The sequence below is a fragment of the Opisthocomus hoazin genome, chromosome 1, assembly GCF_030867145.1.
Source record: "Opisthocomus hoazin isolate bOpiHoa1 chromosome 1, bOpiHoa1.hap1, whole genome shotgun sequence".
In the NCBI taxonomy this organism is placed as follows: Eukaryota; Metazoa; Chordata; class Aves; order Opisthocomiformes; family Opisthocomidae; genus Opisthocomus; species Opisthocomus hoazin.
In genome coordinates this window covers 89,739,230-89,767,197 of record NC_134414.1, presented here as the reverse complement: position 1 = coordinate 89,767,197, position 27,968 = coordinate 89,739,230, and the positions used below count along the sequence as shown (strand labels likewise).

General features: G+C 41.5%; 1 protein-coding gene across 1 annotated transcript; it reads left to right on the top strand.

Moving 5' to 3' along the window:
* The first annotated feature begins 93 nt into the window (after positions 1–93).
* On the top strand, positions 94–27,968 carry CLTRN (collectrin, amino acid transport regulator). Its single transcript, XM_075441964.1, has 8 exons — positions 94–177; positions 841–985; positions 5,965–6,097; positions 6,480–6,538; positions 12,252–12,337; positions 20,006–20,122; positions 22,917–23,111; positions 25,948–27,968. The coding sequence occupies exons 3-8, from the start codon at positions 6,031–6,033 to the stop codon at positions 26,102–26,104; spliced, it is 681 nt and encodes a 226-aa protein (XP_075298079.1). The 5' UTR covers positions 94–177; positions 841–985; positions 5,965–6,030; the 3' UTR covers positions 26,105–27,968.

Below are 27,968 nucleotides of genomic sequence, written 5' to 3'. Positions count from 1 at the left end.
CCGGCCAGCCGGTACGCGCCTTTGCGGAGTTGGGAAAACGAGAGCGGGCGAGCCGGTGGCCGGTGGCGTGGCTCTCGGCTGCTCTGGGGGCGGGGAGCGGGTGGCTGCCCCGGCCTGCAGCCTCCCCGAGGGCGGAGGGGAGCCCCAGCTCCAGCGTGGCGGGGGCGCACCGGGCAGGTATGTTGGTGAATTTAACGGCCGCCGCTGGCCTATTATCGCTATCGTCTCTGAGGCGCACAGCCTGTCTCGATGGGAAACACATTTCATGGCAGGGAGCGAGTTACAGTGCACAGACAGCCATGAATACCATGGGTGGAAACGCGCAGGTTGGCAGTAACCCGTTCCTCGGAGGCATGCCTTACAGATTGCAGCCTTCAGAGGCAGTGGATTGGCAGGTTTTATTTGGGCATGTTTTGCCCAGCCATTATTAATGTACATTGTTGATCAAGATCTGGGTTGTCATAAACCGCAATGTAGGAACTTACTTCGTACATCCTTGCGGTAGTACGTTACGTAAGTAGTCTGAGCTGCTTAGCAGTGAAGCATACCAGAGCAGGCTTTGTCAAAATCAGACAAGATTGACTGTCCATTGACAGCGTAATCATTATCTTCTTACTTATTCTAAAGCTCAGTGGAGTTATTCAGAGCAAGCACGTGACTGCTATAGTCAGCAGTTACGTTTGCTATTTGACCAATGAATATTCAGACCGTGACCTCTCTGCTGTTACTTAACCGTGTTTTGGATTCTAGATTGTCTTTCAAAACGGAGTTGACATCACAATTACTGTTTGCTTGTGCAGAATGTACATATAAAATAACACGTAATTTTCTGCTTCTTAGATACAGAAGGTGGCAGTATTGTGCATTTTACAACTGATGAACTGTTGACACCCACGAAAGTTTTGAAAACACACAACCAAATGTGTTTCTTAAATCATTCCACTAGGGAATTACAACTATAACTTTTCATTCTCCTTTTAACAGAGTAAGTACTGCGACAACAACCTTCCTTTAAGCTATTTATAAGTCAAAATTAAGAAATTCAATCATTTCTTTCATTAGTGTGCTACATTTCATTATGGCATTTTTCCAATATCCTTGGGGAAGAACTGGCTTAGGCTTATGTACTTGAGTAGAGAAAAGGAGGATCTCTTCATGAGAAAACACAAAATACATCAGCTACTGTAGATATTCATAATGATTCTGGAAAAAGCTATCGTGCCTCTTTGAAACAGGAATACAATAATTGCATTTTTCACCATTTTATTATTATTAATTTATACACATAACAAAAGCTTGATACTCAACTATAGGTGCAGAATTCCGTGCAATTTAATTGATACAGTGTCAGAAAGAAACAAATATGGCCATTCCAGGCAAGAGCCATTCACAGATCCAAAGCAATGTAGCTTTCTGGTCAGTAGTTGTTAGCCCTTACCTAGAGGGGTAACACCGTAGAGACCACAGGCCTTTTGAAGCAGAGTTTATTTTTGTGGAAATCCTTGAGAAGTTTGCGGAACTCACATGTTTCCGAAAGAAAAATATACCTGTACTACGTGAACCCCATCATGTGGGGGTAGATAGCAGGTGCGCTGTTACGCTTCACAGAATAGCACAGAACAGAGAAACTCTTGTCAACCAACTTGAAGTTACAGACCATACATATTCCATTGTAAATCTCTGCATGTCTTGTAAGATCTATCCACAGAACTATGCATACGCAGTAGACCAGCTCTGAGCAAGAGTACAGGTGCTCCATTTAGCACACACTTGCGCTTCGTTTCCACGTGGTTCTTCGGGTTTCCATTTCTCTCGTATTTGCTACCAGTGTGGACTGGCATATAAGCAGATAAGAAATGTTTGCTCTCTTTGTTGTACACTCAAGCCCCATGGGGAAAAAAGAAAGATACATTTTATAGGCATGCAGATTACATAACAGTTGTTCTCATCATAATTTTTGCCATATGCTTCAGTAGAAGAGCAATGCCTTTCCTTATGGAATTGTATAGCTTTTATTTTCCTGGGTGCAGAAAATGGATGTAGGAGAACACGTGGGAAATTGCAATATATCACTAGCATGGATTTGGTTGACTCAGAAGATACGTGTTGATTAGGAGACACTCAGGAAGTGTTGGTTTGTGATGAGAAGTGTTCGGTTTCCGTTGAGGCTTCAGGGCTGCAGATTGTCTGTGAGTGTATTAGCGAGGTGGCGGGAGCAGCACCATCCCCTCTGCGCTGGAAGTTGCTGTTTCTTCTCAGTGCCAGCCCTGTTGTGGGCGATGCTCAGTGCTTTCCGCTGCAATGCACACGTTTGAAGGCAATGTAAGTGAACTCCAGAGAACGTATCCTGCCCCCGCCCGCTGCCTAATGGCTACGCTGCTGTCTCAAGAGGTAAATGATTTCCCACGTGCTGTCTGCCTCTGTGAGCACTGATAAAACACTCCGTGACGTCAGTTACTTTTGCGTCGTTACAATGATCACAGTGGTTATGGGCCTCATTCAACACCCTGCTCCCTCCAAAGTTACTGGAAAAACTCCGATTTAATGAGACTTAGGCTGGACCTCTATCGGCCAGCCTGGTTTACTGGGTGATACTGAGATTCGCTTAGATCCTAATTTCACCGACTTCTGAAGTCTGCAGCAGGAGTGCAGCCTTCGTCGTTCCCATTGCACCCGGGGTACTGCAAGGCACCGTGTACAATTAGACCTGCAGTCCTCCAGGTACATTTCCATGAGCAACTAATGCTGACAGTAGCACATTGACTCTCCTCAGAAGAGTTGAACACAACTATTTAAGACTAAAGATTAACTTCCTCAGAGTTCAAAACTTAATTTATCAAATTTGAAAACTGAGGTTAAGTTTGGCCATAGCTGTTAATTAACTTACATGATAGCTATCAATTTTTTACTTTTCTGGGATTTTCCATTTCAAAGACATTGAAAGAAGCAGAAAAGTACATTGCTAATCACATCAAGAAGATGGAAGGGTTTTGTTTGTTTTACCAAGTCATGTGCTGTCTTGAAACTTCAGTCCTCTCTTGATTTGTTTGGAAGTCCAAATTATAGTGTACTGTTAAGTGTATACATACAGATAATACGTGAACTTCTGGAGTTCACAACCACTGAAAAAAAAATTGCAAAGATACTGTTATTTTCAACCATACAGACAATTTCATTTAGTACAAGAAAAGCAATAGTTCTTTGCACTAGTTCAATGGTACTTCTAGGATGCAGACCATGTATGAGATTCTGCACGGCTGTGACCCGTAGCTTGACAGTAGTTAGGAAAAACAAAGTTACCATAAAAGAGGAACTATTTAAAAATCTAATACCTCACAAAGTACTGAATTAAAAACATACCTCGCATATATGCAAGCAGATAGTCATTTGTTCAAGCAAACTGATGCCTGACTGATTAATCAGTGACAAACAAATGCAGACAGACTTAAAACAGTGCTGCGTATCTTGCCAAAATGTGAAAAAAGAGACCGGGCAGAAAGTTATCCATGCATGTATATTTATTACAAAGATATGAAGTGTCAAAATGTCCGTCTTTTTAGATTATGCTGATACACTCCATTTGTAACCTGAAAAGTTACAATGCTTTTTAAGACAGTATTTAAAAATGTAATTGATTTGAAAAGCTAGTTTTCCACTAACCCCTGGTCTAGGCTTGCTTGTCCACCTGGCTTCTTTAGAAATCATGCTGGCTTTGGAAAAAGATTTACAGGTGTGCAGCAATTGGTTGCTTATGTGCAGTGCTCTGTGCACATGCAACCGGCTAAGCACATGGGCAGTCAGCTGGATGGATGTGGCACGCATCCAAGTTGCTCTGCACGTATATATCAAAGGCACGGTGCTTCCCCTGTGAGCTCTGAGCTGGGATGTTTGTCACGCTGCTGCTTCTCCTGGCCTCCTCCCCTCTCCACTGGAAAAAAGCTTTTGTCTTGCTCGCTTGCCAGCAACAAAAGTCAGGGAAAATCAGCCATCCTGGCTGGAAGTCAGGAGCCCTGGTCAGGGAATCCAGTCAAGTCCTCTGAGGTTGTTTCTACTGGGTGTCATGTGCCTCTGATGTACTTTGACACCGGCTCCATGTGATTCTGAGGGAGAGAACTGATTTACAGTGGTTTACAGCAGGAAGAAATGGTGATGCCGCATATCGATGCTCGGTTCCGTTTGCCTTCTGGCAGCAAGGAAACAATGCTTGGCTTTTCCACTCTCTTCCTAAATTCTCCAGTATTTTCTCCAAAGGTACAAAAAAAGTTCAAATTCGTGTTACTGAAGCAACACACATGAATTTAGCATTAAACTGATTACATTCACATTCTTTTGAGATTTTTTTAAATTACAGTTGTTACAGAAAATTGGTAGTCTTTCATACATCAGTATATCTTTTAGTGGTCTCCTTCTGATGCGTGTACATACAGTGTGTTAATTTAAGCTATCATTAGAAATGAATATGTCACTTTTTTGTTTTCGTAGGCATAGATTGAACATCTAGGCAGATAATGTGTCCAATAGTTTTGTGCTCAGAGCTGGCTGCCTAGCAAAAGTAAACAGATGCCCAGGAATCAGCATGATTTAATGACTTTTAAAGATGGTTTATCAACTCCTTTGACAGTGGCTTCGAAAAATAAGATTAAACTAGAGAAACAGTAAGTTCTCTGGTACCTGAAAGTCCAAGTATTGTTACATAGTAAATACTGGTTATTGTTTTTGTCCTGGTTAAACCACGACAGTTTTCCACAAATTCAGTCCTGCAGTTGAGTAAAACTTTCTCACTGGTAGTCATTCTTGTGAAGGTCTTTGGGTTTGCAGTCTCAGGACACACTTCTCAGTGCTAAAGGACCAACTGAAAGTAATTCTGAGGCAATCTTCAATGTAGGAACTAACCATTAATCAGAGTGGCTACAGGGGGAGTACAGCAGCAGAGTGGAATAAAATAATCCTGTCTTGCTGCCCAGATTGCAAAGACTGTTCAACTACTTGCAATACATTTCAGTTTCTGAATTCTTTCTCCTCTGCATTTATTTCTTTGTCTTGGTAAACATTTGGCTAATAGTGTAATGTGGATCATTAAAATATTAACATACATGTGTGCATGTACGTATACACAGCACGTCATGTCAACAGGAGAATATGTCCTTCTTCAATATGCTTCCTCTGATGTCCTTTTACTGCATCTCTTCTTACTCCGGTTATTACCGTAACAATTCTCCAACAGCAAGAAAGTAGTTCTCCACCTTTATAACTGTTGTTTTTGTGCAAAGCAATGCCTCAGCGGTGTTTTTTTTTTGTGTGTGTGTGGATCCAGGCATTTGCTTTGCTGGGCTCAGGCAAACTCCTGAGCCAGGATGTGGGAGTGGGACTGGGAAGGGGGACACAGCACTGGGGCCACCAGGTCTGCCTTTCAGAAGTGCTGTGAGTTTGAAGGCAAATGAGGGGCAAATCTGGAGCCCTGTGTTTTGAGGAGGTGGCTTCTGCGTTCATCACACATTTCTTTTGGAGGGATGAAAAGGGTGCCCAGTCTTCCTTCATCCTCAGGGGCCCTCTGTGGGACCAGCCGGTTTCCCAAGGAAGGCGGGTGGCAGCTTCCTTTGTGATCTGGTGGCAGCCGAGCTTCCAATTCACCTGCTGTGGGTAACCGCACGATGTCCCACCCCTGCCGTCGGCAGCTGCTCTGGTGCGATGTCACACAGACATCTTGTGTGCCTGTCTGACATCGCGTCTGGGGGCAAAAATGTTGGCCTGGAGCGCTGTGTGAAGTTTTGTATTATTCTGAAAAGGAAAAAGGAAAATTAAAAACTTGTTACAGCCTTTTTTTTACTACAGAGAAAGGCAGTAAATAACTAACAGAGGACAGTTGTTTCTAGTGCCTGTTTTAGCTAAAATAATGGGGTTAATTATTAAACCTTTTACTTGGTTGCTCACTTGTGCTGCTGATGCTTTAATCCTGGGTTACAGAAAGTTTAAGAGTGCTTTACAGGGGAGACTGGCTTCTTTTTGCTTCAACCTTTCCACGCTGACGGGATGTTACGAGTGTTGCTGCTTATTCTCTCTGTAGTTGCTGTTGGTCATGCTGAGCTCTGCAAGCCAGGTAGGTTCTGGAGGTGATTCCCATCCTTTCCCAGGCAAATGTAGCTATGAGTTTATGCCTAGAAAGCTGTCAGCTTCTCAGATTTTTATTTTTACTGGTAGTCTGCACTTTGAAGAGTGAGACGCTGAGCATTCGCTTCTTTTATGAGTTTGCAAATTAAGTACAGAAGTTGATCTCGCATATTTTAAAGAGGTCATAGTAAACCTCACTGAGACTATGTAGGGCTGTGGCATTTTTTCATGCTAATAACTTCTGTTCGCCTGACCAGGTGATCTGTTAGGACATGTTTAGAAGCTGTGATTTGTGAAATAGAGAAGTAAATTATTTAAAATCCTATTTTGGCTGACTTCAATATGTGTTTGCTTTTTTCTCTTTGTGTCAGATGCACAGAATGCTTTCAAAGTACGACTTAGCATCAAAACAGCTTTGGGAGATAATGCAGTAAGTAAAGTCTCTTCACATATTCTTCCTAACTGAATATCTGCCAAAACAGAAGTAACATGTACTGTAAAATTTCTGAAAGCAGCACACGCGATTTGTTCTGAAGCGTTAATTGTAGTAGCTTGCTTAAGTCATAATCCTGGCATCCATTTCTTGCCATTTGACTAGTCCACTCCTTAAAATGGCATCCTTACAGAGAAGTATAAAGCTTGCCTTTTCTTAAAGGTAATTTTGTGTCAAAGATTTTTTTTTTTCCATCAAAAAACATTAGAGATGCTACACTTTATGCATGAGAGGTGCTGCATAAATCTAAGTCTGTATTTTGGGAAAAGCACTTCTGCTTGAGTGTGCTAATTGTGAAGTCAAGCATGTCTGGGAAGAGAAGCAGGAAAAGATCATTAGGTCTTTATGAAATGGGACTTTATGTCAGGCTCTCAGACAAGCATGATGTGTAGAGGTCATTCAAGCATATCTCATCAATTCCCTGCTAATGTAGGGTTTCGGTTAGTGGCCTTTCTTCTCTGCCTGTGGTGCACAGGCTAGTCTCATGAGGACTGAAATGCTTTGGCTTAATTCAAGTCCTTGGGCTTAATATAGAAGTACTGGTGTGAGCAATAGAGGTCTGTGATACATAAGAGATTGGCATGTTAGATGACTGAATGGTCCTTCCTGATCTGAAGTGCTATGAAATATGGCAGAGCCCAGTACTTTGTTTGCAGTTTTGAATGCTTAGAGCAAATCTGGAGTGTGTTACAGGGCTCAGCATAAAATTAGATGTGAAATGTCTTGGACAGGTACCTCTACTTGAAGCTTGGTGTCTGATTATGTTAGGACCCCTGGGAAACAAGAAGCAGTAGGTTATGTATTATAACAGACTGGAGATATGAGAACCTCCCTATGATTGTAGAAGCCATTCTAAAATTACCCTGAAATATCAGGTAATTTAAACTAACATTGGCAGTGACCTAGTTCCACTGGTAACTTCATAAACTAGACAAACTGTGGAGAAATATTCAAGATATGTTCTAAAGTATTTGTCTGTGGAAATTCGTATTGAACTCAATTCTCTTGAGTGAGAGCCTGATTTGTTTAACAATTTATTTTAAATAGTGTAATCCTATGGCGGAAAATATGACATAATCATTATTGAAACTCCTCTTAATGATAACTGCTAATATTTTGATTTAATCCTGGCTCAAAATAGTTGCAAAAAATGAAAATTGCAGTTCCCAGTAATGCTGTTTCTTAGTGCTTTTTACTTTTCCAACTACAGTAAAAGGGGTTTTTGTTTGATCATTTGTGATTTTTTTATTTTTCATCCAAAAGGGTATGATACAAATTATTAATCTTAAAGGCACTTTATACTACAAGAAAAAAGCAATAACTGAGCAGTCTATTAGTTTTTGTAGATAGACAGTAGTTTATTTCCTGTAACAAAGTGTGTGAAAGCCCTAAGAATGAGACAATCTAGGACAGCATTTTAGAACAGCAACAGCATGCTGAAAGTGGTGTAATGACATACAAGAGTACCCACAAATAATGAAAAATTTATTAAGTGCACAGGTAATAGTTCCTTTTCATAGCTATTGCAATCTTCTCTGCAAATGACTGAAATTGACGACTGAAGAATACTATCAAACTGAAATTCAGTTTCACTGAAGATTTGGAACACTTTTTAAATTTTATTTATTTTAGCAAAGAAAAGGGTAATACTGTCATTGTATCACAGTGGGACACAGTGATCTTAGGATATCTTGGTATGATGCTTTGCTGTTGAATTCAGTTTCATTCATTTCAAAGTCACTTCAAGCTAGATGGTAACAGAAAACCATGATGCTGTGAGCATTTTCTGCTAGGACTGGCAAGATAACTCCAGTGGACATTCAGGGGCATAGGAAATAGGTTAGCGTAGTTTTCTGAAGAGTTTAGTGCACGCCATCTACTTTGTGTGAGGCTGATAAAGACAGGACACCATATGTTAATTTGTTCACAAGGTAGGCTGTCCTTTAGGCAAGGGGTGCCATTTAGTGTGTTTATATAGTTCTTATCACAGTGAGCTGGAAAGAGAAGGTAACATACAGTTGGTATTTAGCTGTTATCATTTTATTTGCAAATAATGAGTGTATTTGACAGAGAGATTGTTAACCAGTGGGAGGAAACGTGGTGAATGTAAGGCTAAATAGAGGGAGGGTGATTTATGAGTCTCTCTGAGGATGGTATTAACTTTATGACTGGCTTCTGGAGTAGCTGCTCGTCACTAGTTGCTTCCTACTCATGGAGTTAGCAGAGTGGTGGAGAGTTAATTCAAAAGAGCCCCAGACAACCGGGGAGTGAGCAGAAGTGATGTGCATGGAGAAGTCTGTATAACTCTGTGTCACCACTCAGTTCAACCGTAAGAGTCAAAGAGCTGGCACCTCAGGGGCTGCAGCCAGGTGAAGCAGAAGGTGTGCTTCCCTTGTGGCTCATGTATTCAGGCTGTTTCCAGGGTAGAGGGTGAAGGGGAGAAAGGCTGACATGCACTTGGTGTCTTGCCACCAGAAGGGACCCAGAATTGCGTTTGTGTATATGTTGCCATACTGCCGTCTGAATGGCTGTCTAGTTAAAACACAGAACCATTTAGGAGTGAAGGGACCTTGGAAGGTCCCTAGTCCCCTGCTGCTCAAAGCCATGTCGACATTGGAATCAGACCAGGTTGCTTGGGGCAATCTTGTAATATTACAATCTTGTTCTACTAGGTTAAATTTTGTCTTCCTTAGAGCACTGCTATAGCATTTCATCCCACTGACAATCTGCGCTCATCATCTTTTACCCATTATCTCATCAACCTCCTCTTTCACAAACAGGCACTTGAGAGTCTTTCACAGACAGCTGTGTCAAAGTCTGCTCCTCCTTAGCATGTAAAGAATGGCAAGAGCATCTGAGCCAAGGTCTTTGCGTTTGTTCCTTTGTAGAGCAAAGAAGACGTTAATAGTTCTGATACTGTCATGTAAGGTTTCATTGATAACAGAGTTATCTGATGTTTATGGTGTGCGGTTGCAAATTATATTTAATACATTTCCTCTATGGCAGCAAAATGTGCATCGATAGCTGCACTTCATGGTAACGTAAGAACAGAAGCAACATCCTCCCACAGTCATCAGCTGCAGTCCAGGCCTTTGCAATTGGAGGATAAAGATGAAACTGATAAAGCCCCATAGTAAAATGATTCAGGTTTCTTTGCACCCATCCCTCTGACTGGAGGAAGCTGATGATTAGAAGTTGTCTTCTGGCAATTGGTGTCCGTTTGTCCTGAGCCGATAGAGTTTATTAGCTTGAAGGTATTCTTGCCATAGTTTTCCTTCTCATTATGTTGCCTCTCCTCTGCATATTCCTGCATGCAGGCAGGTACAGAGGTTCTTGTTCATATGGACCCCGCAGCCCTGTCCATCTTCTCTACCTCCTGTCTGATCACTGTTTTACTGGGGCTTCTTGCCTTTCTGCCCAGAAGGCTGTCTGCAGCATCTTCTCACTCAAGCTGACCCCTGATTTCTGCTGAGCTTTCTCTGCGTGTCTTCCCCTGCCATTTCTTGCAGCTTTCTGTTTATTCTGTCTTTTTTTTTAAAGTGCTTACTCTTTCAGCTGAGGCTGGAGTTCCTCAATACAAATTATTTTCCCTGCTTTAAGATACCCATTTTGTTACTCTGACTTAAAGAAGCTCTAGGCTACTGCATTATTTATTAAAACTGAATACCTGATAGTGACGAATTGTGCATATATACACGTACTGCCCTAAACCTAGACACATCAAACACATATACTTGGTAGTGCTGTGTTGCATTTGTGTCCATGTAAGCATGAAATTGAGTTTGCTTCATCATCCATTTTCAGGATAACTGATTAAATTATCTGTACAGCTGGTTTAATCCACTGGATAACAAGTGATTTTTTTCTGTCCTTTTGGACCTGTTCTCAAACACTGCAGATGGCACATGTAGGAATTCAGTCAATAGTACTACATACAAAAAAAAGGAAGATCTTCCCTTTTAGTGCTGCAGATTGTGCTCTGTGGTTTAAATATAGATGTCTTTAAAATTATGATAAATAGTTTTATGGCTTTTATCTATATTAATTGCTCTACTACATTATCTCTTTTTCTTTTAGTATTAGTTGCTGTCATTACTGTCATGTTTTCATCAGTGCAGTGGGATCAAAATACAGGCTTTTATGATTTCTTTTCAAAGAGTCTGGTTTTTTTTTTTTCAGTTTAAGTTCCCAGACTGGCATACATTATTACAGTATGCTTACACCTCTCTCATTCACAGCGCAAGAGTGGTGAGTCAGAACCCAGATTCTCACCACTGCATCTGGATTTTAATGCTACTCAAGTTATCTGTTGCTCAGCTTTGTTGTCCCTGTTCTACCACATCTCAGAGAGCCCATTTCACAACTCATCATTTGTCTAGGGATGATAAATATGATCAGTATGACTTTCTGCCTTTTAAATGACTCCCTCCTTCCCTGCTTATGTTCCCAATCCACAGGATGTCAGAGCAAAATGAGGGCTGATGCCTGGAAGTGCATCTTTCCACAGAGAGGTTGCAGCTCCATGCATCCGAAATCAGAATTTAAAAACCAGAATTAGGATTTGGCATTTTCAATGCTGTTTACTGCTTTTTGATGTACATTGGTGGTTTTTGAATGTGATATAAGGGCCCATGAAAAAGTGGGTACAAGTTGTCAACAGGGTTAAGCATCCACGCCATTGGGCTTCTGTTTCTGATGATTACAGTGCAGATTTTTTTAATGCTGAAAGTTAAAGATTAGATTTGTGTTCTGACTGACTGAAGCAAGCTGCCTCTAACCTCCATTAATATAATTCCAAGAAATGGAATCTGCTGAAATCTTTGTAATCTGCTGAAAGGAGAAATTCAATCAGTATGGCGCAGTCATGGCTCTTGTTATAAAAATGTAATAGGTGCAGTTCATATAGGTCATTAGAATTGCATATGTGAATGAAAGCTCAGGGGAACCTAGTGAAGCTGTCTCAGAAAATGGAGATTAGGGAACCACAATTTTTCATCAAGACAACAGAGAACAGTTTTTGGAGCCTGTATTTTACTTCTTACTGAAATAGTATGGATGCTGTTTTCTTTCTTTTGTCTCACATGCCATGTAGTAATTCGTACTATAGTTGACTCTGTCTTCTTGTTGCAAGGATGGCGTGCAGCAATAAGGCCATAAGCGCATTTTATTTCCTAGTGTCCTGACATCCAACTCCCAGAAACTACCTTCAACATTAGCTTTTTTTTTTTTTTTTTAAATATTTGGGCAAAGCCAAATGGTCTTTGAGAGTGGATTTAAACCTTCTACTTGAACAGGGTTTATCCAGCAAAAGAGGCAAGGCCATGGGTGCAGCTATGTGGGGAGATTTCTAGTAATATGCCTAGTCTTTGGTACAAGAAACTTTACATCTCCAGTTTGGTCAGTTTTCAGAACGTTCAATTAATTCAGTTTTGGGAAACATTATTTACACTTTATATTCCACTTTATAATAGCCATTAGAAAAAGTCCTTTGTGCACACTACATAATGGGCAGGAATTTATTTTCATAGTGCAGCCAGAGAATTTACTCATTTGCTTGATCAATACGGCATTTCAAGTTCAGTGACTCTTTTCCCTCTCTGTACTGCCAGCACTGGTGCTGAAACTGATTATTTTCCATCTTCCTTTACAGTATGCCTGGGATGCTAATGAAGAGTACCTCTTCAAAGCAATGGTGGCTTTTGCAATGAGAAGATATTCCAGCAAGAGCGCAACTCAGTAAGCAGCTACTCTGATTTGCTTTATACATAGTAACAATGCTGCATGTTGTGGCACATTCTCTGCTATACTGAGGTCTAGAAATCATTATATACAGCCTCTAAAAACAGACTGTTCCAGTATATTTCTTTGACACCCAGATATATGTTAAACGTCACACTCTCTCTGACTTAAGCAATGCTCAGTCTTTGGACCAGTATCCCTATTGATGCGAAGTGACACAACTGTGGATCTCAGTGGGATTGTCTCAGTTCACTCTAGCAGGATCTGGCAGTAAGACGTGATACCTTCTGGAGACCGTACTGGGAGGAGGCGAAGGGACACATTGGCAAGGCCAAGAAATGCAGTACAGATCCTTGAATGAGCAGCTTTGGTGCACGTTTTCTTAGAGCACAGCTTCAGCAGTATGCTGAAGATGAGCTGATTTAAGGAACTGGAAGGTGGATAGTTATGCTAGTGCTGTGTTCTGCTGGGGTTATCTATCCCTGATATTGCAGCGGTTGAGTTACCTAGCATCAAGAAGTTTCAGATGTTGCAGTTCAGACATAAATGAGCCTTTAATTGGTTTTGGGATTAAATGTACTCTGAGGTACTGAACATTCTTCTCAGGCTTCTGATCCTTGGTACTTACGGAATTAGATACCAGATTAGACAGACCATTTAGCAAGCTGTATTTGCAGTATGTTCTTATCATTCTTAAATGAGAAACCCTGTAGGTGTATTTCCATGGGCCTATTATTTTTTCATTGTTTTTCAGTCTTAAAGGAAAGATTTATGGTTCTGGTAGGCTAATGAGGATAAGGTTCTCAATTTACTTAAAAAAAAAATTGCTTCAGGCTGCCACTGTATCAGATGAAGCATATTCCACATTTGCAATGATATTAGTTAACTTTAGTCACATGATAATTATTGTGGCTGCCACACTTTCTCTTAAATAGAAGGTGGTTTCCCCCTCCATGTAACAGGAGTGTTTGGTTCCTTTCTGTTTCATTTTTATTCCTCAGAAGTTGTCTCCTTTGAGCAAGAGAGCCATTACACCAAGCTGAACAAAACCAGCCAAGTATGCTACTGCACCCAATTAAAATGACACTTGAAAAATGAGTTTAAGATACAAGCTAATTAAAGGTGATTACGCAGGGCTTTTTCTCAGGTTTTCAACTTAGCAGAGTTTTCATCCAGTATCTGATCCATAAAGATTTGCTTTTGCATACTTTAGTCCCAGATACTTTTTAAAAATTATTCTCTTCCTTCAAAGTTATGGTGCTCTCACACAGCAAAAATATGTGTCAGAAGCCAGTGATCTTTCCCTCTTCAAGCACCATGGCTCTCTGCAGACTCAACTAATATTAGAAAGCATGGTGCAGTAATGGGAAAAAAATCAAGCCAGTATGAAAGGAGTTAAAGTTTTAATAGCATTTATGTCTATCTACTCTTGGAAATGACAGGATTTATGCTCACTTAATTTGGTTTCCTACAAAGACAATGTTTCCTGTGGGCAAATGTGATAAGGTCAGTAATACTCCAGTTTGGAGGTGGAGTAGCACAAATCGGTAATTTCCTGCAGATGACACCAAGTTAGGCGGGATTGTCGATCTGCTCGAGGGTAGGAAGGCTCTGCAGAGGGATCTGGACAGGCTGGATCGATGGGCCAAGGCCAGCTGTTAGAGTTTCAACAAGGCCAAGTGCTGGGTCCTGCACTTGGGTCACAACAACCCCATGCAATGCTGCAGGCTTGGGGAAGAGTGACTGGAAAGCTGCCTGGTGGAAAAGGACCTGGGGCTGCTGGTCGACAGCCGGCTTAACATGAGCCAGCAGTGTGCCCAGGTGGCCAAGAAGGCCAACAGCATCCTGGCTTGTATCAGGAATAGTGTGGCCAGCAGGAGTAGGGAGGTGATAGTCCCCCTGTGCTCGGCACTGGTGAGGCCGCACCTGGAGTACTGTGTTCAGTTTTGGGCCCCTTACCACAACACAGACATTGAGTTGCTGGAGTGTGTCCAGAGAAGAGCAACAAAGCTGGTGAAGGGCCTGGAGAACAAGTCTTATGAGGAGTGGCTGAGGGAGCTGGGGATGTTTAGTCTGGAGAAGAGGAGGCTGAGGGGGGGGACTTATTTCTCTCTACACTACCTGAAAGGAGGTTGTAGTGAGGCAGGTGTTGGTCTCTTCTACCAAGTAACAAGTGATAGGATGAGAAGAAATGGCCTGAAGTTGTGTCAGGGGAGGTTCTGATTGGATATGAGGAAAAATTTATTTTCTGAGAGAGTGGTCAGGCATTGGAACAGGCTGCCCAGGGAGGTGGTTGAGTTCCCATCCCTGGAGGTGTTCAAAAAATGTGTAGATGTGGCACTCTGGGACATGGTTTAGTAGGCATGGTGGTGATGGGTTGATGGTTGGACTTGATGATCTTCGAAGTCTTTTCCAACCTTTATGATTCTATGATTCTGTGTTTGTCAGAGGAGAAGTCAGTATAATATTTGGAAACAGCTAGGTGTGGGCATCTTTACCTCTTTTTTAAGACAGTATAGGACTTCCTTGTGGGGTCTAACTTGTTGGGGTGTACCTTGGAGGTATAACTGATAACTTTTCTAGGGCTTTTAAATACCTTTGAGGTCATGTGTAGACAGCATGTCAACCAAAGGGCAGCTGTGCAGCTGTGAGATCTGGTACGACTTACTAGGCAACAGGCTGAGGAGTTTCCTATCCATAGATGTTTCCCAAATCCCAGGGGACCTCAGAGTCCTCGTTCAGTGATGGAGAGCTAGCTGAACCTCCCAATACACCCCAAATAACCTGCCTGTTACATGAGAGCAGGAAAGCTATGAAAGTCTCCATCCTTTTAGAAGTCCTGGAAATACTGCATTCCTTTCCCCACCCTTGTGGCTGGCAGCTGGAAGGAACAGGGTGTAAAGGAAGGAGTGTGGTCCATCTCCATGCCCTCTGCAGTGGTTGTGGAGGTGTGGGAGCCCTCAGCATCCCAGAGGGTACTGCAGTATGCTGTGCACGCAGGAGCAGCGCTCTCACATAGCTGGTAAGTGTAGTGGCAGGGGCTTACAGTGTGGTGAAGAGGGAGGCAGAAGCAAGAGCTCATGGCAAATAAATTACCTTACGCTGAAGGAGCTTTTACAGATAAAGGCCAACAGATTTTCTTCGGGACCTGTAAACGATCAATGATCAATGGTTCTGTCAAAAAAGAACAAACAAATTGCTTGTGACTGCATTCTGGTAGCATATAAATTTACCCAAATTTTGCATCTAGTTAATTAAAGATTTTTGTCAAAATAAAGACTTAAGAAAAAATCACCAGTATTTTACGTAACCAAATACTGGTTCTGCCAGGGTATAAATTCTGCACAGGGCCATAACCAAGATGTGACAAACCTCCCCTTCAACATCCCATTAATCTCTAACGTACCCACAGCTCTGCAGTAACTCGCAGCCACAAGTAACTCCCACGTGAGACCAAATGCCATTAAGTTCAGCAAGCCGGATCAGACCCCAGAATAATTTGTCTGGTGGATCAGCATAACCATTGTTGCAGCCTGTCACATAATTTCTGAGATTCAAAGTCACCTTTTGTGAGGCTTGTGAAGCTGCATAAAAAGCCAGCCTGTAATGATAAGCATTTGACTGTGCTGCTGGAAACAGCAGTTGATGCTGTTGCTGCACTTGTGTAACCAGAGTGACCCAACGCAGAATGGCCAAGATTGCACATTACATCTAGAGTTCTCTAAAGTTAATTTCTAAGCTAAAATTTAATAAATCATGGAGCTGTGTTTAATGTTTGAAAGGCTTGTCAAATTTTCAATTTTCTGTGAAACAGAAGACAAACACAATCCATCAAATTACTCAGTAATTATTAATACAGATAAAATAAATACTTCTTTTTCAGTGGAGAAAGAAAAATCCTTTTTATCCTGCTCTATATACGGCCTTTCAATTAATTCTCACCACATACATTCATGAACAACGTAAGCCAATCTTTGATCTCTCAGTGTTAAAAATGGTTGTCTGTAGTCCGTGTTAGTAACCCTGGTTTCTCTAATCTGTGACTCATTTGAAATAATATGCATCTCTTTTGGGCCTGAGGCTGGTTAATCTTTAGAGCAGAAAGAATGTCATCACATTTACTGTCATTCAAGTAACAGAATCTACTTTTGATACATCTTCCCTCCGTTAGTAGACAAAAAAAGCTGCAGTTTTCCTCATGAAGTGACCAGAAAAAAATTAATCAACATTATCCTCTTCCTAAGACTGACTATTTTGATACTAAAAATTTTATGACCATTTAGAATAACAAAATAAGCTTCCAGAGTTAAAGCTGTTATGTCAAGGTGATCCCATGGCTGCTGCTAACAAAAAGGAAGAAAATACCATTCCTTTACAGGAGCAACTGTGCAGCGCTGGGTTGGAAGAGGCCTGAAGCTTTTGGGAGAGCTGGAGATAGGTGCTTGGGACTTGGGGCTGTGGTTCTCCCACGAGCTAACGGCCACCGTAGGCACCCAGCTCCCTTTGAGTCTCTGGCAGCTCTTACACCTGAACAATCCTTTAAATCTCCATAAGGAGCAACAGTGGTGTTTCAGGCCAAGGAACCATCAGGGTTTCCTGCCCTCTGCTCAGTAATGTTCCCTTGACTATATTAAAGGAAATGCAATTTTGGACTTTTGCCATGGTGCCATAAGGCCAGGACCAGGATCTTGTTATTCTGACAATAACAGCCTTCCTAAGGAAATAAAAAGATGTCTACTTACATGTTTACAGATACACTTAATTAGCATAGTGCATGAAGAAGTCAGGTTTCTGAAATCTAAACAGTGTGAAGGTAGAGTTTTTTGATGCTTCTTCCTGCTGTCAATCAGACTGACACACAAATAGTACAGGAAAAAAAGGCGTAGCTGCTGCAGAGAAATTGCATTGGTGCTTATTGAACCAGCCTGTGTTGGTGTTTACCCCATCCCCTTTGAACTTCTCGTGAGCAGTATTATTCTCTTTGGAGCCTGGAAGGATTTACAGCACTCAGATCCCACTTACGAAAAAGTGGCAGTGAAGCCAGGTTTTGGATGCTTACAACTGAGCAAGGATTTTAGACACAACAGGGAGCAGAAGGGAGGCAAAATTTACATATCCTAGTGTGAGCCTTGCTGCCCAACTGATTCAATACTGTTCGTTCTAGAGAAAGAGAAATGCTGCCCAAAATGGTGACCGACTGCCCTGTCTCAAGCTGAAAGCCCTTGACGCTGTAGGGAAGACCCCAGCTTGAGGAGTCTCTGAATCTGAACGAGAATGAGAAGGTCAGGGTGTTCTGCCAGTCTTTGTCTACCGAATTTATCTTTCTCTTTGGGGATCAAACTTTCTGCACTTATCCCATTTTGAGAACATCTGGAGGGCAACACAAACCTAGCTTTTCTACCTGGACCAGTTTTTGATTGCACCACAGAAATTCCAGCTTTAAAAATGGCAGTAGCATGAAGATTTAGGTCCCACTGTTATAAATTCTCCTGATGGAAAACTTCCTCTGCAGATACAATTTTAGATATTCTGTGAAGTCAGCAAGAGTTTGTCAGCCACCAGCCAAAAGTAGACTCTTTTTTTCCCCCCTTCTGTAAATTCTGTGCTTTGCTTTTGTTTTGGGAGGAATAAATCTGCTTTTATCTTCTGACTGTTGCCAGCAAACTGATGTGAACATCTTTTTAAATTCCAGAGGATGGCTTTCCTCTTTTATCCGTAAAAATTCTCTGTATTTGCAAAATAGATGTTGTTCCAGAGAGGGAAAAGCGTGTATTTCAGCTCTGCAAAATCATTGTTTTCTATCTGATTGCCTGTCTCTATGGAATACATACCTTCTCTGTAATACATACCTTCTCTGTAACACAAAAGGTTGCACTACCCAAGGCACCCAGAACACCACCCAAAAAAGCTTTCAGAGTGAGTAAAATATTTCTGCAAAATGTTCCATAATGAACTACTGTGATCAAGCCAGTGCCTGTCCTGCCTTAAAAGCGAGCTCGTTCTGTTCCGGATGGGGACTACACCTGCATCGGCAATTTTGGCTCTCTTACGGTCCTTCCCGCTCCCCAGGCCGCTGCGGAGGTGACGAACTCCGTTTGTAATTAGCCAGCAGGTGGCACTAATGAGCAGAGCCCTGCGGCGTGGGGGGGCGGCTGCGGCCGGGGCTTCGTCACCCGAGAGGCAGCACAGGCTGGGGGGGAAGTGGTAACGACTTGCCTTTTGGTGATGGGCAGGCCAGACTTTAAAACCAGTTATACTAGTTAGTAATGAGCATTATAGACATCACTGTGGTTAATTAAAAGAGGAGCTACATTCTTCTTTGCTGGCTCCCTGCAGGGTTTGCTCCTCCGGAACAGCAGGTAGCGTCTGTAGACCGATCACCCCAAGTGGCATCAGTCACGACACGGCAGCTGTCTTGTGCTTGTGGCCAGGTAGACCTCGTGCAAAGGTGAATCAAGTCCAGGCTGCTTTCTGGAAATAAAAATGATCCTAATTCTTGGTCCTGGACTTTCAGAATATCTGCTTGCTGCTTGGCCAGTAAATCAGAATCCTGAGCCAAATCCTTTGGCTTATTTATCGATGATATGGAACTAAATATTTATTTTCATTTTTATCTCTCTAGCTATCTGTCATTAAATTCATAAAGGCTTTGGCTGTCCTTTTATGATACACATTGTGTTCCTTGCCATGCTGTAATAAATGCCACCTTACACAATCCCCGAGTATTACATGAGTTTGGTTGGTTTGTTTCTTAGCTGTGTGAATAAACTAGGAACAGATAAAAGAACACAGGGGCACCATCTATCCTCAGTCACCGTTATGACACTAATGTATTAGCCTTCACTTCTTTTGTTTAAGTACTCATGATGGTGTCATTCTGTGAGGTTTTTCTGATGATAGTTCCACCATTTACTAATACTAGTGGTAGAAAACACATTTGTAACAATCTGAAAAAAGGCATTTAAAAGACATTTCACACACGTTTAGTGTGCTATGAGAAGCTGCGTGCCTGTGCACTTCCGGTATTAACTTCACATAAAGCTGAGCAATCTTCTTTTAAAACAGAGAAGTATTTGACATAGCATAAGCTAAAGGGCATAGGCCAGTGCCAGCAGAATGTCTAAATTGAGCCTGTTGCCTCCACTCTGTGAACAAAGATGTCAAAAACAATAACATCAGTTTATTTGCTCTTCCCTCCAACAAATGAATCATGTAGAAGGACTGCGCTCACTTGAAAATCATGTGGGGAATCCCCCGTGCCTGGTTCCTGTGGTATTAGCTGTCGAAAACAAAATTCTGAGTTCACCAAAGCATCTGCCCCATTACATGGCCTTTGTCACAGCCCTGATCATTAAGATGCAAATATGTATTTTTCTATTTGAATACAGTAAATGTACATCCAAGACCATGCAAGTTTGTAATAGATTCAGATATATGTTTGAAGACTCAGGTTTGGTCTCAATAAGCTTACCTTTTTTTTGATCCTATTGGGAAATGAGAAACGCTGTGAGTGATATTTCTTCCTTGAACATTAACTGTTAACTTTTTTAAAAGTAAGAACTTTTTCTCTCTTTAGATGAAAGCACTATTTTAAGAAAATATAAAATACTTCAATAATTCCTTCCATGCTTCTTTAATGATGATTGTTGTTTTAACTGTCTGCAGAATTTCCAATGTGCTGCTCTGCAATGTGACAGATCGGGTGTCATTTTGGTTTGTGGTCACAGATTCTTCCAAAAATATGACAGCTGTTCCTGGAAGTGAGGTAGAGGCAGCCATCAGGTACAGTCACTGCTTCTGCAACCTTTTCTTCCTTGCTGACCGAGAATGCTTTCTCTCTCTGGGTCTTGTATGAATGAGAACTCTGCCTCTTTAAGGATGAACTAATCCAAGTAGTTAAAACACCAAGGGGTCAGTAGTCTTTCATGCATGTGAGATTAGAAGGATTTTTAACAGTCCCACAGAATGCAAGGCATGTGAGCCTTGGGATTATAACTTTGGAAGGAGCCTCTCTTAATGCTGGAGCCTTAGAAGAAATCTAGGTCCCTTTCCAGAGCCCTACCTGTAATTTACTGCCCAGTCCGTGGTACATACACTGCTCTCATCCAGCTGCTACATTTCCCAGCGAGAGAACCTCCTCCCTCAGGTGACGGAATTGCACGCTTTCTGGGTGGGGTTTATGTCATTTAACTTGCCTTGCATGCTGTATGCACATCTACGCCTGGACTAATGACCATAGGCTCCCTTTCAGTGCTTCTCAAGTACGGTTCTGGCTTATTTTAGAAGTCAGCTTTCACATGAGAAGAGCTTGTGTGAACTCTTCATGAGCAGAGCTGGCTGTGTCTCAGCTTGGCTTAAACTATCTTGCACTCACATTCTTTTCATGCCAGCTCTTTCTAGAACACCAGTTGATATTGTAGCTGAGCATTGCCTGTACAAAGTACCATGTGGTACAAAGCAGTTTGCTTTCTACTGTCGCATTCTGTAGTCAATAAAAGCAAGAGTGTGGAGCTGAAGCGGGAAAAAAGAAAAAAATGAGTAATCTGGCTTCAGTGGTCCACCAAACCTACATAAGGGGTTTATAGGGATGACTTCCACCAGGAGCATAGCTCACGTACATTTCTCAAGCACGCAGTGGAAAACAGGCCTCTTTGTTTTTTGGCATTCTGTACTTTGTCTTGAAAATTCATGTTATCTCTGTGAGGTGTAATGCCTAATTCCTGATGAATGAGTGTGCGTTCTTTTGGAAAGATTAACTTTTAAGCTTGTGAGCAGATTAAACTATTTCCTACAGAGGCACAAAACAATAACTTCATAGCATTAGTGGAGGAAGCAGATTATTTATTCACTAAAGCTCTCTTACAGAGTGCTGGAATGCAGGGTTTTTGCATTTCTGTTATTATTTGATATGTTCAGTAGCATAAGCTGATTTATTTAAGTCTTTTATGTGCCCTGTTTGCCACAGAAATTGGATGCTATTACAGTATGTTTGTTTTTCGACTGTTGTCTGTCACCCGATAAAGAATATGCTATTTATGAAAAGTTTCAATTCCTACCCAACTTAGAAACAAGAAATTAAACGGTCTATAAAACTACAATACTTTTTATTCAGTTGCTTCGGATTGCAGGCTTCCATACTAAACCATTATTCTAGTTCTTCACGCTATAGTAGCACATAAGAACACTACCCGTAGACTAGAATTTTATTGAATGAGATTCTCTACAAAGTAGGAATAAAGAGAAAGGTAAACCTTCTCAGAGCTCTGTGTGAGACCCAAGATCTTGCATAAATATACACAAAATGCTTTTATGCATATACAAATGTGAAATGCACCTGTAGTTGCCTGCATGGGTTTCAGCACATAATTTTGTAAGTCCAGCCAGTAGATGAGAGTGAACAATGCTTATTTCAGCTGTTCACAATGTTCCTTTCATATCAATAAGGATGAAAATCTTTTCTAAATCAAAGATGGCTTACTGTATAATGAGTCTTATAATATGCCATGGCTTCCAGTCCTCTCCAGGAATGCTAGTTTTCCATTAAGGCTAAGAACTTCCTGTTTAAGGAACAGTCAAACACTGTGATTTCTAAGAAAAGAAATTTGCAAAAATCTTACCTGTATTTCCCATATATCTGTTCCTAGGAAATACTTGCTCTATGGTAAATAAACTGAATTGTATACAAGAAAGAGCTGCTGTAAATCATAGAACTGCAGTCAAAAAGAGTCTCTCAAGACCATTATGTGCAATACATTTTCTCAGATATTTTTAACACTTTGAAAAAGCTAATGAAAGATTCTGCTAAAGCTTCTTAAGGCTGCTTAGATTCAGATCCAAAAATACCTGCAAATGCTTAGAAGTAGTGAATGTGGGTGAAGATATCCATTAAAGGGTGGCAATTGTACTACTCAAATGAAAAAGTGTGTTTCTCAGACTTACAGTTTCTCATCATGGAAAAATGTGCAAAGCACAAACTGCTTTAGTTGCATCCTGCAGGGAAGAAGGATGTGTTGGGAATAGGGGTGGATCCTCCTGGACGAAATTGTATCTTGTGCCTCATGGACCTAAGAAAACCTACAACAGTAAGAGCATGTGTACCGGCCCATAACATGCAGGATGGTTCAGTCTGAGGAACCAAGGGGCACTGATAAGTAAATCCTCTGAGCACTGCAGGGTAGATCTGCCACTCCCATGCTAATCTTGAATGCTTCATGAGAAGAACAAGAGAGCCACCCTTACAGATTACAACCTGCTATGTCTTCAGCACATGGTCCAAACTAGAAATAACTAATGGTACTGTACTTCAGGTCTCATCTGTATTTCCAAGTTTTTCACATAAATACATACAAAAATCTGGTGTTCAAAACCCTGTAAATGTGTGGTTGTCTGTGGACTACTGACAAAGTCTATGTTAAATTGAAGGTCTGTGTAATCCTACCAACATCATGCTGGATCAAATTCAGCCTGGACAGACTTGCAGCACATACATGAAAATTCCTTTTTTTTTTTCTTGTATATTTTTAACTTATAAAATACCTTTATGAAGTGTTGTCATGTTCTTTGTGTTTTTACGAAGGATGAACCGGAACAGAATCAACAGTGCCTTCCTGCTGAGTGAGAAAACACTGCAGTTCCTGAGGATAACCTCAACCTTATCCCCTCCTGTTGAACCCTCCACGCCTGTCTGGCTTATCGTATTTGGTGTTGTTCTTTGTCTCATTGTGGCTGGAATCATTTTCCTCATTGTTGCAGGGATTCAGCAACGCAAGAAGTAAGCAGCTTAGCTTTTCTTCTAACTGAATACTGGCAAGTTAAGTCAGCTGGCCTGATTTTCCTTTTCAGATCAGCCTCAGAGAAATTATAGCTATGCCCCTCCTCCCTCCATAGGTAAAAAAAACCCTCGTGTCCTTTTCCAAGGAAAGGGGTTACAATTTTTAACTGTGAGGTATAGATGCCTTCATAATGCTGGGATGTAACGAGGTAATAGAGTGTACAAGAATATGATCCTGGAGGCCACCTAACTAGACATGATAGCTTTACAAAGACATTTGCTGCCATTCTTCTCAAGGTTTAGTGTGCCACAGGTGGGCGTCCTCACACAGACTACCCAAATAGCTGCCAAGAGGGAGAAGGCTGGCAGTGACTGTGCCACTTCCAGGGCAGTAGTGTCAAAAGCTGTCAAGGCTAAAAAAACATTTGCTGCTGCAGTTTGAGAAGCCTCAGTAGAGGGCACAATAATGATTAATGTATGGCTGAAGAGGGCCTGCTCAATGGAACGGTGCATGGTCTAACCTACCATTCAAGACCTGATGAGTCAAAACTACCCAGCCCTTTAATAGGTTCATGACCAGATCTCCCCATGAGACTATGTGTTTGCTGTTTGGCAGTCGGGTAGGAGAGAGATACTCTCGTTTCCTTTCAGTTTCTGCCCTGGAGTGGCACTAGTGAAAAAGAGAAGGCTATTCATGCTTCCCCAGTGTGAGCATGTTGGAGCAAGACAGACAGTAGGTGGAGTTTGGTCCTCCCATCTCTGTTGGCTCAGAGTTGGCACAAAGAACAGAAATTTCTCAGCTGAGCTGAGATTCTGCCATAGAAGTTCAGCTTCTGCCGTGCTTTAGGCTGCCACAGAGGTTAGGTTAACACAGAATTATGACTTCAACAACTGAGTCATACAGGAACAGCAGAAGAACTGGAAAAGCTTAAATTTCTGCTGACAACTAGATAATGTTAAAATTATCAACTGTATGTTGCACTGCATCCCCAAATATATCAGAACAAGGGATTCGTGTATGAAAAGTCATGTGTTGCAGAGACTTTTCCTTTCTGCCTCCTTATTGCCTTGAAGAACAATGTTAAAAGACCTCAGAGAAACAACACTTACTGTAAAGGAAAAGTGCTTCTCATAGAGAACCCTTAGTAGTGTAGTCAGAATGCCTTCAATTACGTTTTGCGTTTGGAACAGTTGCATGACTTTGCAAAACCCCTTTCTGTTTTCAAAAAAAAGATGAGAGATGCTGTTGGGGAGTCTGAGTAGGTACTTGGGATCTGTGGATAGTTAAACCCTGCCACAACCTTTGACGTGTTATGGCCTGAGTTATTTCATCTGCTGAACCTAGACAACCTCTTCTGTAAATCTGGAGAATAATGCTGCTACCTGAGGCCCGTACCTGCCCTCTGTGTAGTATCACAGCTCTGTGTGTCTATGTAGTGCCCAACTTAAAGGGGCACTTTGAATATTTCAAATTAAGTGTAGTATAAATAAATTAAGCTAAATAGCTATGATTTTCCTAGCTGAAATAATCATTTGTGCTTCATATCAGGCTGAAAGATAGCATTTCCCCCCCCTCTATTTTCAAAATAGCTCAGCTAAGCTTGAGCAGTTTCCCTTGATATGGTGTAGTTGATATGAGTTCCACACATCTCCTACTCCTCTCATTTCTTTTGAACCTGCTTCTTAGTATCTTCTTTTATGGTCTGCCCCCATGGCTTTTGTATTAAAGAACGCTCCTTTTATCACTGTAAGAGCAGATACAGCAGCCAGAGGTCAGAGGTTTCCACTACTACCCCCCCATTTACTTTTAGCAAGTCTGTAGTGCCAAGAATCTCCCAAAGACTAATAAAATTTTATTATTGTTAATATTGCTGTTATTAGCAGTTGCACTGGCTCAGGTTGTTATGATTGTCCTGAGTCAGATTGTTACAGTACATGTTGCAGGATAGGAAGAAGCAGTGGAGCTGACCTTTGAGTTTCTTATCCTCTGAAACCGCTGATGCTGCAGGCTGTAAACTACAGCAGATTTTTCAACTATGAACTAGTAGATCTCAAGGTCAGAATAAATCTGGAATGAAGGAATATTGTGACATGTTGACTGATATTTCTGTATTACATCTTCTCATGGTTGTATTTTTAGATAATTTTATTCAGCAACTATTTTAATATGCTTTAGGTGAGAACTGGAGTCTGGAAAAGTGAAAGCCCTGCAGTTGTTTGATCAAGAAAACAGAAGTATAAAATGGGTAGGAAGGTGGCTGTTAATGAAGCTTGAACTGAAAATTCACATTTGCAGCTTTAAGAGTATCGAACTTCTGGAGAAGATCATCAAAGAGTGTGAGGGCACTTAAGTCTCCACATTTGGAGGCTATAGTCTAAAGCTAATCTGTTTCTAAAAAGTATGTTTTAATTTGTCCACATCATGGGGTGAAATCTATGACATGCATAACAGGGTCAGACAAGATGTTTAGTGCAGTCCTTCCTGACATAAAGACAGATTTAGAGATTTTTTTCCATTTCTATTTTGCACCAGCTTTTCCTTCTGCACCCTCCAGTTGTTTTACAGAGTAAGGAGGTGAAGTAGTATTTATAACGTACTTACAACATGTTGACTCTGGATTTTCTGTTTCCCAGTCCAGACCCAAGCCACTAAACTAGAGTTTCCAATCTGTGGGCCTCCCACCTTCTGTGGTATGTTTACGACAGCAAAGAGGTGTACCAGATTATGCCTTTCAGAAAGTAACCTCTGACTAAATGTGCAGTTTTCTGTCTGTGGAATTGTGGTGGAGTGCTGCAAGTCAACAGAGTAAGATGATGTTCTCTTTCTCATTTTTAGAAAGAATAAAGAGTCAACAGAGAGAGAAAATTTAGAAGAGAAAGGTGAAGTGACAGTAACAGTAGAAAATGGGATTCCTTGCGAAGCGCTGGATTTAAAAGCAGGCCACGTTAATGGAGTCTTTGCAGCAGATGATGAACGGTTCACATCCTTGTGAAATGCTGCCATTGTTATCTGGTGGCTTTTTGAAAGACTCCTGTGCCTACCTTATCTCATCACTACTCCTGAATGTCAAATGTGAAGACAAGAAAAATGTCCTTTCACTCGATTTCCCTTGAGAGAGCCTTTTTTGCTGATAACGCATACGCTCGAACCTCCATTACAGAGCTTTTGTTCATGAGCAAAGCAAATGAGAAGACCTCAAATGCTATCCATTAAAGATTTCCAGAAGATGTGCAGTAGAACAGGGTTGAAACCTGCCCTGTGTCAGGCGTTTAATTTTTAATGATTATTTAAATATGTCCATTGCTTGTTTTTCCCTGATATAAATGTGAAACTGCATTATTCCTGAATGTCACCAGGGAGATCATCTATCATTGTCAGTTCTTTCTGGGCTTTCTTTCAAGCCATATGCAAAAGTTTCTCCGTAAAATAACTTCTGTTTGCTGATATTCAGTATGCCTTTGGATGGAACAGTGATCAGTGCATGAAAGTTTTCATTTATTGAGGGGAAAAAAGCTAGCTTTCCCATCCTCCGTAAGAGCAGGTTAAAAAGTGGCTGGATCATCTATAGCTTTAGGGCTAGCAAAGAGCTGGTACTAAAGGTGTTTTTCACTTGAAGTCACAGATTACATGTCCTGGAAATTAAAAGCTGCAAAAGTTTGTAACTTGTTGGAGTTAGAAGTTGCAACAAATGCCAGGTTTTCCAAAGGTGCAGTTTGTGGTTAGTGGCCCAGCTCTGATTAAATCTATGAGGGCATTTCACAGCTCTTTGAAAAAACCTTCCTCACATTTTTTATAATAAAACTAGAGTAGATTTGCAAGACGTAGCCACCTTGGGGTCAAGTGAACCTTCATGTGACAGTTGGATAACTTGTGAAAAGATTCAATGGTAGAAACCCCAGCTGCTGGGCTTGGTGCACCTAACCCAGGTGAGAACGTGCAGGTGGTGGTAACTCGGCAGAGACCATTCAGACCTGTGTTTCCTATTTGTGCAGCCAGCAGTTGAGGGCATCGAATGGTGCCAGAACCCGAACTGCGTTGCTGGATTACGTTGAAGTCAGCCACACATAGAGACTGTGCTATCTGTTCCCTAATCCCATTCCCATTTAAATCAGTGATAAAATTCTGACTGATTTCAGAAGAGCTGGGCCCCCGTAAAGGGGAGTTGTATGTGTGGGTGACTGTGCACAGAGAGTGGAAGTGTGTTGAAGCAAAGTGCGATATCGGCAGTCACCAAGCAGCTGCCCACAACACTGGAGGCAGGATTTGACTGTTAGCTGTCCTCTTTCCAGTGTCGTGTTTGGAGGCTCTATTAGAAAACCCATTTACTTACTAGGCTCTTGGGAACAGGGTGTGCAGGAGAGGAGGAATGGGGAGAAGAAGGGGAAGCAGTGGGTCGAAGGAAGGAAGCTGAGCAGGAAGCCCGAGGCTAGGGGAGACAGGGAGAGGAGGGCTGAATGCAGAATAAAACTATGGATCCCACTGATTGTTTGCCTCATGTGGTCTCATCTGTTGTGGTTGTCTTTGATGTTCTGCTGGTGGGTCCCTCGGGACAAGGACTGCATCTTTTCTCTGTCCCAGAGGGTGTGCTGATCCATTCTGGAAAAGGATTAATAAAGTTGGTTATTAGTGATAATATCTCAGTGCTTCAAAATTACTATCCACAACATGGACATGTGTTTCTCACAGGAATGTCAAAGACTAAGCTTACCGGTGTTTAAAATCATTTGGAGGGAAGATATAGAGTACCATGTTATTATTGGTTCCTCAGTCATTGCTCCAAGGTCTTCCACTCAGGCAGAGTTTTATTGAGGTAATTCAGATCCCATCATTTCTAAACCTTCACACTTTTCACATTC

Bases quoted from the DNA above. Each gene is read 5' to 3' on its own strand.
- CLTRN (XM_075441964.1), top strand. From the start codon at position 6,031: ATGTTACGAGTGTTGCTGCTTATTCTCTCTGTAGTTGCTGTTGGTCAT. The intron at 6,098-6,479 runs GTAGGTTCTGGA...TCTTTGTGTCAG, and splicing joins TGCTGAGCTCTGCAAGCCAG to ATGCACAGAATGCTTTCAAA. The intron at 20,123-22,916 runs GTACAGTCACTG...GTTTTTACGAAG, and splicing joins GAGGTAGAGGCAGCCATCAG to GATGAACCGGAACAGAATCA.